The sequence below is a fragment of the Salvelinus sp. IW2-2015 genome, linkage group LG8 (genome assembly GCF_002910315.2).
Source record: "Salvelinus sp. IW2-2015 linkage group LG8, ASM291031v2, whole genome shotgun sequence".
NCBI lineage: Eukaryota > Metazoa > Chordata > Actinopteri > Salmoniformes > Salmonidae > Salvelinus > Salvelinus sp. IW2-2015.
Window position 1 is genome coordinate 27,384,848 of NC_036848.1, and position 9,751 is coordinate 27,394,598.

General features: G+C 39.6%; 1 protein-coding gene across 3 annotated transcripts; it reads right to left on the minus strand.

Annotated features, from left to right (window-relative positions):
- Nucleotides 1–3,135: 3,135 nt before the first annotated feature.
- LOC111967660 (male-specific lethal 1-like 1) lies at nucleotides 3,136–8,734 on the minus strand. 3 transcript variants are annotated; one of them, XM_023992881.2, is made up of 10 exons: nucleotides 8,645–8,734; nucleotides 7,124–7,901; nucleotides 6,826–7,022; nucleotides 6,410–6,738; nucleotides 6,202–6,266; nucleotides 5,989–6,056; nucleotides 5,673–5,797; nucleotides 5,425–5,497; nucleotides 4,930–4,991; nucleotides 3,422–3,728 (listed from the first exon to the last, which is right to left on the minus strand). In XM_023992881.2, coding segments are annotated over exons 2-10 (1,581 nt in total). In that variant the 5' UTR covers nucleotides 7,784–7,901; nucleotides 8,645–8,734; the 3' UTR covers nucleotides 3,422–3,726. The 3 variants fall into 3 exon arrangements, with proteins under 3 accessions (XP_023848647.1, XP_023848648.1, XP_023848649.1); XM_023992879.2 differs by lacking the exon at nucleotides 4,930–4,991 and having other exon boundaries at nucleotides 3,136–3,728; XM_023992880.2 differs by lacking the exon at nucleotides 4,930–4,991 and having other exon boundaries at nucleotides 3,136–3,728; nucleotides 8,309–8,650.
- Between the last annotated feature and the right edge of the window lie 1,017 nt (nucleotides 8,735–9,751).

A 9,751-nucleotide genomic window follows, 5' to 3' on the forward strand; every position in this document is an offset into this window, starting at 1 on the left:
CATATTAACTGCAAATCAGTCAAATCAATGAAATTGTCGCATGTTGCTTTTATATTTTTGTTCAGTATAGATTTCCTTGTGGAAGAGTGGTGGATGAACACTGGAGGATTTCAGTGAGTAGTCAATGTTATTACGGTATATGGCTTTTTGTTTGCAGGTATTGTTATCTTTTATCAATGACTGATCAGAATCATTATCCATACACAATTGTTCTAAAAAAAAAAAAAATGAAGCATTCTCTTTTATAGGGAATATTTTAATGAAGTGAGTTTGAATACGCCCAAAGGCATGTTATTTTTGCTTCATGGGTAAATGTAACATTATTTAAAGGAACCCAAAGTTAGTGAATTTAGACTATTCTAATAAAGTAAACCTTTTGTATATTTGATGTACAAGCATCACTACATTTGTACATTCTTACCTTTCATAGAGGTGTGCCTAAGAGCATTCACTACACATTGTCAGATATTAACATGATTTTGTAATGGTTTGTGGTTTCTTGCTTGCTTTTGATTTACTTCGTATAATTATATTTGTGGGAGTTTGTATAACCTAGGTTTAGAATTAGTAATGGGACTGCGGAATGGATAAAAAAGAATTTTAAAAGAAGTTTTGAGTGTGGTAAAATGTGTGTACAATTTGGTTAATTTTTCTCCATGTCAAATGTCCAAAAAGGGGGCACTTACTCGATGGTGCCTGATAGAACTGAAATAGCCTTTTATCCATAAAAGTGTAGTCATCATGAGTTCCTGATAACATAATATTTATCGAAAGGTTGATTGAGGGTGTGGTTTATATTTGTAAGAAATGTCCTATTTTGCCTTTATTCAATAAACATTTTTCACATTTGACAGATGCTGGAGCTAATCATCTTCCCTCAATACCTAGAAATGTGATAACATTAATTTACATACCCTGCCCGACCCATGTAACGACACAGCGAGCTGGTGTCAGCCAGACTAACCCCACCCCCCCCCCCCTTGACCAACAAGATCAATCTCATTATAGCAGTGGTAATTATACACTAAACTCCCATGGTGTAACCTTGCTTGCCTCTAAATTCTCATTGCTTATATGCCAATGTTGTTCGAACTCAGGTATCCCAATAGTATAATTCAAGGGGTTTTCAAAAAAAAAAAAGGTTTGCACTCCATTTCACTGACGGATATGGCTCCATTATTAATTACCATTATCAATCAATCTCAGAGCTTGTTAATCTACAAATCGATAACTGAAGACTAGGCTTAACTGTTAGATGTTTTTTGTTTTATTCCAAAACAAACTTGTCAATTATTGTCAACATACAATCATTATCATAGAACAATAATATTGAATGTACTCAACACTTGAACGTTTAAATAAAATAAAATAAAAGCCATGTTTTTATATTTACATTTGTTTCTGAAGACTAATTTCACATAATTTGAAAACCACTCTGTATTTTGTGGTCTGTAGCATTGGAGGCCATTGTGCCAAAAGTAAAATGTTTAAGCGATAACACATCACCAGGAGCTACAGGTAACTACCAAAATAATGGAAACACTTGAGTAAATGAGGGATACAAAGTACTGTATATTGAAAGCAGGTGCTTCCACACAGGTGTAGTTCCTGAGTTAATTAAGCAATTAACATCCCATCATGCTTAGGGTCATGTATACAAATTCTGGGCAGGCCATTATTTTAGCTATCATGGCTAAAATCCATAGGATGACAATGCCCCATCCACAGGGCACGAGTGGTCACTGAATGGTTTGATGCGCACGAAAATGTTGTAAACCATATGCCATGGATGTTGAAGTCCCCAGATGTAAACCCAATTGAACACTTATGGGATATTCTGTTGCGGCGCCTGAGACCGCGTTTCCCACCATCAACAAAACACCAAATGAGGGAATTTATCGTGGAAGAATGCCATCACATCCCTCCAATAGAGCTCCAGACAGTTGGGCTGCATTAGCACACACAGTCCAATTGTAATATTTTTTTCACTAGCTGGTCTTTTGACCAATCAGATCAGCCCTGAAAAATTGTTGATGTGAATTTTTTTTGATGTGATTGGTCAAAAGAACAATTAGTATAAAAAGATCACAATTCTGGCTGCCTGTGTAAACAGCCATATAGAATCTATGCCAAGGTGCAGTGAAGCTGTTCGGGCAAAAGGCTCTATTAAGACACTATGTTGGTGTTTCCTTTATTTTGGCAGTTACCAAGATTGTTAAATATAGATAGAATTTAAGAAGGAAAACACCTAGCATTAAGTTTGAGTGCTCTAGCTGATTAGGCTAAACTCTAATGCCAACAAAACCCATTTTTTCTAAACTTCACCATAGATGTCTATATCTCAGTTATCTACTGCAAGTAAGCGTATTCTGATGTACTGGAAAAATACACAAAAAAATGTAAAACTCAAGCAAATTCATCACATTAGAGAATGGGCTGGAGACAAGGCAGTTGTCTGAACAAAGCAGTGCTTTTTGAATAAAGCAACCAAATTGTCATGCTTTTGAAATTCAAAACAGATGTTATTTCTCTTCTCTGAATTGCACTAAGCGGAAAGGATGTCGTTTCATTTACAGCTCTACCGTGTTAATAGTTGATATCGTTTGGACCAAATTTGTCATGCAGACTCACATAATAAAATTATGAAAACAGAACAAAGAAGCATACTGTAGAAGATCAAAGGTTCTCAAATTAATTGAAAAACCAATGTCTACCAAGAAGCAGTCAAACAAACTTGTTTTCATGAAGCAAAGTATGGACAACGCAGAATATCAATAATTTTTGCATCAGAGGAGGACTTTTTAAAATCTAATATTTACTGCATTTGTAATAAAAAAAACATACATGCCGAGAAAGGATCAAACACCTTATATCCACACTTTAGTGCACAATGATAAAACATTTCGCTTGAAGCAGTGTCCACATAAGGAAATATTATTACAGTAAATACACAAACAGGAAAAATTTATTACAGGTTCAATCAAAGCAAAACCCAGAGCATGTAAACGCCAATGGTGCTTCCAGCGCACAGGGTTAGTTGTAAATTGTACAATTCAAGCACTGCCATTCAGTCAAATCAGAAAACCACCACTTCTCTTCTTACCCTTTAGATCACAGTCCCCAAGTTACTCAGTCAGGTGACAACTATGTAATAATGTAGTAATGATCAAAAGCTACACATTTTAGTGATGATGCAGTAATTAAGGATGACTAGGTACATTACACCAAATTCCAAAACATTAGAACATGTGCTCCCCAATTATGCTTCACAGAACGTGCTTATTACTAAATTGCTACAGTAGAGACATACTAAGTAACTATTGTGGTTAACCTTATAATCACTTAGCTGTTAGTAGGGGGACTGTTATCTGAGGAGGGGTACAGCTTTTCTTTCAGTTTGAGTAGCATGGGCAACAAATGTACCATAGCTAACAAATTTGGTAGCCATTTTCCCAATGTACAGCAGCTCCTTCTCTAAGACAGCTGGCAAGTGACAACACGGAGGACAATGGTTTACTTTTCCACAGACTATTGAGAGTAGTGCATGCTACGCCAGTGACAGCCTAATCCCACAAAAGAAAAGAGAACCTTTCTGGGGAGAGAAGAGGGCTCTCTCTTTTGCTTAACACACGCAGATACCACCTCACTTCCGACAGGTACGGTGTGGCGTGTGTTTTTTGGGCACCTCGATGCGGCAGCGGCTTCGCTGCCAAGGCAGGTCAAAGTTCCTACAGAGGAAGACAATTCAGAAATACAAATGTTGACTGGAGGAAGCAGGGAAAGGTTACTGGGAAAATCCGACCCCCATAACCTAAAAAGCATTTCACATTTGGTTATCATTCAGTTGGCACAGCATGTGTTAAATAAAGAGTCTCAATTGTTTTCAGACTCAATGTATAGAACATTGTCTCAATATGCACACATGCAGACATGTTAATAATAATGACTGTTGGAATGGATAAATGTATAAAAAAAACAGTGTTTAGGAAAATTGTATTGTATAGAGATTTTGTATTTTTTTGTCCATTTTCTTTAAAGGACTTGCAAAACTACCGGTATATAAATATCCTCTGGCAATAGCAGTGGTATAAAGTACTTAAGTAAAAATTATTTTAAAGTACTACTTAAGTCGTTTTTTGGGGTATCTGTACTTTACTATTTATGTTTTGGACAACTTTTACTTCACTACATTCCTCAAGAAAAGTATGTACCTTTTTCTCCATACATTTTCCCTGACACCTAAAAGTACTCATTTACATTTCGAATTCTTAGCAGGACAATAAAATGGTCTAATTCACACACTTATCAAAAGAAAATCCCTGGTCATCCCTACAGCTTCTTATCTGGTGGACTCACTAAACACATGCTTCATTTGCAATTGATGTCTGAGTGTTGGAGTGTGCCCCTGGCTATCCGTAAACAAACAAAAAATCAAAACAAGAAGATTATGCCATCTGGTTTGCTTAATATAAGGAGTTTGAAATAATTTATACTTTTACTTTTGATACTTAAGTATATTTGATAAATTCCATTTACTTTTGATACTTAAGTATATTTAAAAGCAAATAATTGTAGACTTTTACTCAAGTAGTATTTTACTGGGTGACATTAACTTTTACTCGAGTCATTTTCTGTTAAGGTCTCTTTACTTTTACTCAAGTATGACAATTGGTTACTTTTTCCAACACTGGTCAATAGGTAACTTACTTGAATTACAATGTCTTCAAAATAGCATTAATGTTTTTTGAATTTACACCAGTTTGCATTCCTATTGCCCTCTTTTGTAAATCATTAGGCCTATGCCCCCTTCTTTGAGAACAGAGGAAGGAATAGGCATCAAAATACTTGCCTATGAGTGCTTGGGGTGTAAAATATTCACAGTTTGCTTAAGACTTTAAAGACATACTTGGGGGAAGAATAAATACTTGCATTTTGATGAAAGGTCTTTCTGTGAAACTCGCCCTGCCCCGCCACCTGCACCATGGTACCATCTTGAAAAATAAATTACGCATAGTACTGGATGAACTCAAGCTAGTGGACATAGTGATTTACATACCTAACTTATCCCCTAACTCAACTATACAAAGAAATGTCCAGTGACAAGCCTATCAAAAAAGCCTGCTTATATAGTCCTACAAGTGAACCTATTGGAAAATGTCAAAACCTGAATAAAAGATCAAATAGACAAACAAATAACATCTCTGCATACGAATGGTATATCACACAAACTATCTCCTTTGAATGAAAGATACACAAAACAATGCATAGATGTGTTTGTTTGGACCAAGTGCTTGGAAAAGGGTGCCATGATGTGTGATAGGGTTGTTCCCTGCATGTTGAACAGAACCTACAATGAGCGTTGTAGTTGAAAAAGACTGACAGGACTACTGGTGGATGAAATCGAAAATACCAAAAAAAACTTACTGTTGAGTAAGCTTCGGCAATGGCCGGCCGAAGGCCACCACAGGCAGGAAAGGGGTGATGATTATGGACTCGACTGGAGAAAAGAAAGAAAAGGGAGTCTCAAAATCAAGACTGTGTCTGCATGCAATGAAAACATTGCTCGTAAAACTTCAGTAAGTAAATGACAGTATTAAAGGCGTAGCAACTTTATGGTTCTGTAAAAAACAACGGATCCATGTTTAGACAGCAGATGAAGTGGCCAGTCATACCATCCTCAGTGTCCGGGTAAAATGAGGAGACCTCTGGCTCACTCTCCTGGATCCCCTTCTTCTTGTTCATGCGCTGCTGGAGGCGCTGAAACATGCGCTGCTCACGGATACGCTGAATGTCCCATCTACAAAAAACAGTATTCAGTGATAAAGAGGGATAATGAGAGAGCAAGGAATGGATGAAAACGTTAGTGGTTCGATATAGTAAATCGAGATTGCATTACACACACAAAAAAGGAGCTGTAGTGAGTGAGGTTAGAGACTGACCATGATGAGGCATTGAGAGTAACTTGGAAGTCAGATAACCCATTTGTACCTTTTTCTTCTCTTCTCATCCAACTCCAGCTTTGCATGACGCTTCAAAAAGACACTGTCGTCCAACATCTTGGTAAAACAACACAAACACATGGTTGATGTGGTTAAGGACCATTTGCAGGGGTAAATGCTGAGTTGAATATTGTGTGGCATTACTGGCTTTATTTCTGACTCTCAGTTTAAATTGTAAAGCCTGTGTGCTCTCCTCTCTCACCTCTGGGATGTCACTGGCAGCCTCCTCATCCAAGGGCTCCATACTGTTTTCCTTCCAGGATGGAACTGGAAAACAGAACAGTGTAAAAAAAGACATAGGACTAATAACAATACTATTTGGATTTCTACATTATTATTCATTGCGAGGCAATATTACACAGCTTAACACTTGGAACGGAACAACTGGCATGTGTGGTGGGACTACTCACTGGCTACAACCTCCTCTTTCTTCGGGGATGGGGATGGCTCACGTTGGGGGGAGGGAGGCGGCTGATGCCAGCGACACAGGTACATCTCAGTAGTAGACATGAAAGGGAGCTCCTCCATCTGATCGGTGCGCTCCGGGTCCTCTTTGCTCGGGTACAGAGTATCCCTCTCCACCGGTGACCGACCAAACCCCATCTTCTCTGGGGTCTCTTTACTGCGCAGCTCCCTCTGATATGGTGAGCCAGCTCCACACTCTGACTTAGGGGAGGTGAACTTAGAGCCTTTCCCTCCTCGTGACTTCTGGATTTTTGAGTCCAGGAAGCAAAATTTCCTGCATGAGCAGAGCAGATGTATTAGTGAGTAGAAGATAGTTTGACTGAGGATAAGTGAATGCAGAGTAGTGTTTGGGGTCTGTTACCTCTTGAGGCCTTTGCCGCCTCGACTGAAGGGGATTGTCCTGGGGGTGGGAGTCTGTGGGCTGTCACACACTTCTAGATCCCACAGGTCCTCTTTATCTGGGGTCCAGGGCTCTAGTGGCTGAAATAGGCGCTTATCACGTGGGTCCTTCCTCGTCAGCTGCAAGCGACGCTCCATGCGCTCAATACGCGCCAGCAACTATGTATGCAGACATGTTTCTTTAAATGATTTGGTTCTAAACAAATGACAGCGTTACTGTCATCTACAAACAATTAGACACTTTAATATACTGTGCATACCGTCTCCTTGTCTGCTTTCAGCTCATCTATCTCCTTGTCCTTGGACTGCAGCTGTTGTTGCTGTTGTTCAATCAAGTCCAGCTGAAGGAGGAGAATCTGCCGGAGGCAGGTGGCCTGTGTGTGGGGGTTAGAAGGGGTTTTTCTGATGTTCCTCCACTTGCCCTCTGTGCTGAACTCAATGGATGCAGTGTTGACAACTCCTCCAGGGGAGACCCCTCTGGTGCTCTCATCAGTACCAGCATCCTTGGAGTTATTGTTTGAAACCAACTCTTTATTATCCATACCGTCACTCAGAAAGTGTTTACCTTTCATTGGGATTCCCTCACCCCCCATTTGTCTGACAGAGGATGACGGCACCCCTGTGCTTTCCCAATTGTCACCTTGAACCAGTGCCCCTCCTGCTTTATTTTGTGCAGCCACCACTGGGGCCCGAATTATGTATTTCTGGTCTAGGATTTTAGTTTTGCTGAGGTTCTCCCCTCCAGTGTTGTGGATGTCCCCATGTACGTCATGGACATCTATGACAAAGTCACAGGTTTCTCTCTTGATGGTTATGGAGTTCACAACATTTGCATTTCCAACTTGTGATTTGTCAAAGTCAATTCTCTCAGTGTCCAGCTTAAATCCTGCATTAGCGAACAAAGTGGATCTCATAGTCATGGCGAATACAACTCAGGTGTTATTGAACTAGCATTACAGAATAGCTGCTTATTCTGCAAAGCAGTCAAGTGTCATTGATGCCTATTCCTGTTTCATTGAGCCTGGATCAGTCTTCTTCCTGTAATATAAATAAGTTATCATCAGTATTGCAACCAACATTCATTGACTGCTATCGGGTCTAAATAAAATGTGCTGTCTAGCAAGCTAGCTAGGCACAATGTTGCTCAATGACTGGCAACCTCACTAGTTACTACAACTGATTGACACATTAAATACTGCACTGCGCCTGACTGCTGGGCACCCTTTCACCAGCTAACGTTAGCTAACTATCTAAAACTATACAACATTTCAGCTAGCAAGCTAACTGTACAGGACAAACAAGTTAGCTAGCTAGTTAACGAACACTGAGTCTCCCAGCATCTAGTTAGCGTTTAACGTTTGTAGCTAACGTTAGGTAGCTAGCTAACTAGCTTGTTACGTAGGGTATATTATTTAAAAATTGGGTAACAAATATTGCTTGCACACCCTCATGGTCCTGCCGAAGGGTTGGTAACTAGCCATTTTTACTGAAAAATACAAGGGTGAACGGGGGTAGCAGTTGGCTAGAGTGGTTCGTGCTTCTAGCAAGTGTTAGCTAGCACTTCGATATTTCCTCCATTTTAGTCCATCACGCATTGCCATTGATGAAAATCATAGCGAACAGTATTTCACTGCACTGCCACTGACTCGCTGCATGCGAAAGGGACTTGGAGGAAGTACGTAACAACCTACTGAAAATAAGTTAGCATAAGTTAGCATATAGTTTCACCGAGCATGGTATTTTGTGTTATCCTTCATTTTCGTAATATTTCTCAAACTCACCTAGTATGTTCATGTTCCACTCTTGCATACTTGTTTAAAGCGCCCAAGATGGCGCATGCGTAGTTACGGCAAATGGTCATGTTTTCGTGTTTTGGGAAGAATAAAGTTGAAGAAAAGCATCAGTAGATGACATCGATGAGCTGGAAATAGGCTTGGTCCACAGAGTTTTTACTTCCCTCTGTAAATATATTTTTGTCAAAGAGGGTCCATATCACAGGAGGCTGCTGATGGGAGGACGGCTCATAGTAATGGCTGGAACAGAGCAAATGGAATTGAATCAAACACATGGAAAGCATGTATGTGTTTGATGTATTTGATATCATTCCACTGAGCCCGTCCTCCCCAATATACTGAACAAAATAATATAACAGCAACATGCAACAATTTCCAAGATTTTGAGGTTACAGTTCATATAAGGAAACCAGTCAATTGAAATGTATTAATTAGGCCCTAATCTATGGATTTCACATGACTGGGCAGGGGCGCAGCCATGATGGGCCTGGGAGGGCATAGACCCAGCCAATCAGAATGAGTTTGCCCCACAAAAATGGATTTTTACAGATAGAAATTCTCCTCAGCACCCCCTCAGACAATCCCGCAGGTGAATAAACCATAAGCTGGATGTGGAGGTCCTGGGCTGGCGTGGTTACACGTGGTGTGCAGTTGTGAGACCGGTTGGACGTACTGCCAAATTCTCTAAAACTACGTTGGAGGTGGCTTATGATAGAGAAATGAACATTAAATTCTTTGGTAACAGCTCTGGTGGACATTCCTGCAGTCAGTATGCCAATTGCTTGCTCCGTTAAAACTTCACACGTGTGGCATTGTGTTGTGTGACAAAACTGCACATTGTAGAGTGGCCTTTTATTGTCCCCAGTACACACATATGTGTAATGATATGCCACACCTGTCAGGTAGATGGATTATTTTGGCAAAGGATACATTCTCATGTAAACAAATTTGTGCACAACATTTTGGAGAAATAAGCTTTTTGTGCATATTGAACATTTCTGGGATCTTTCATTACAGCTCATGAAATATGGGACCAACACTTTACATGTTGCATTTATGTTTTTGTTCAGTATATATATATAGACCTATGTTTTG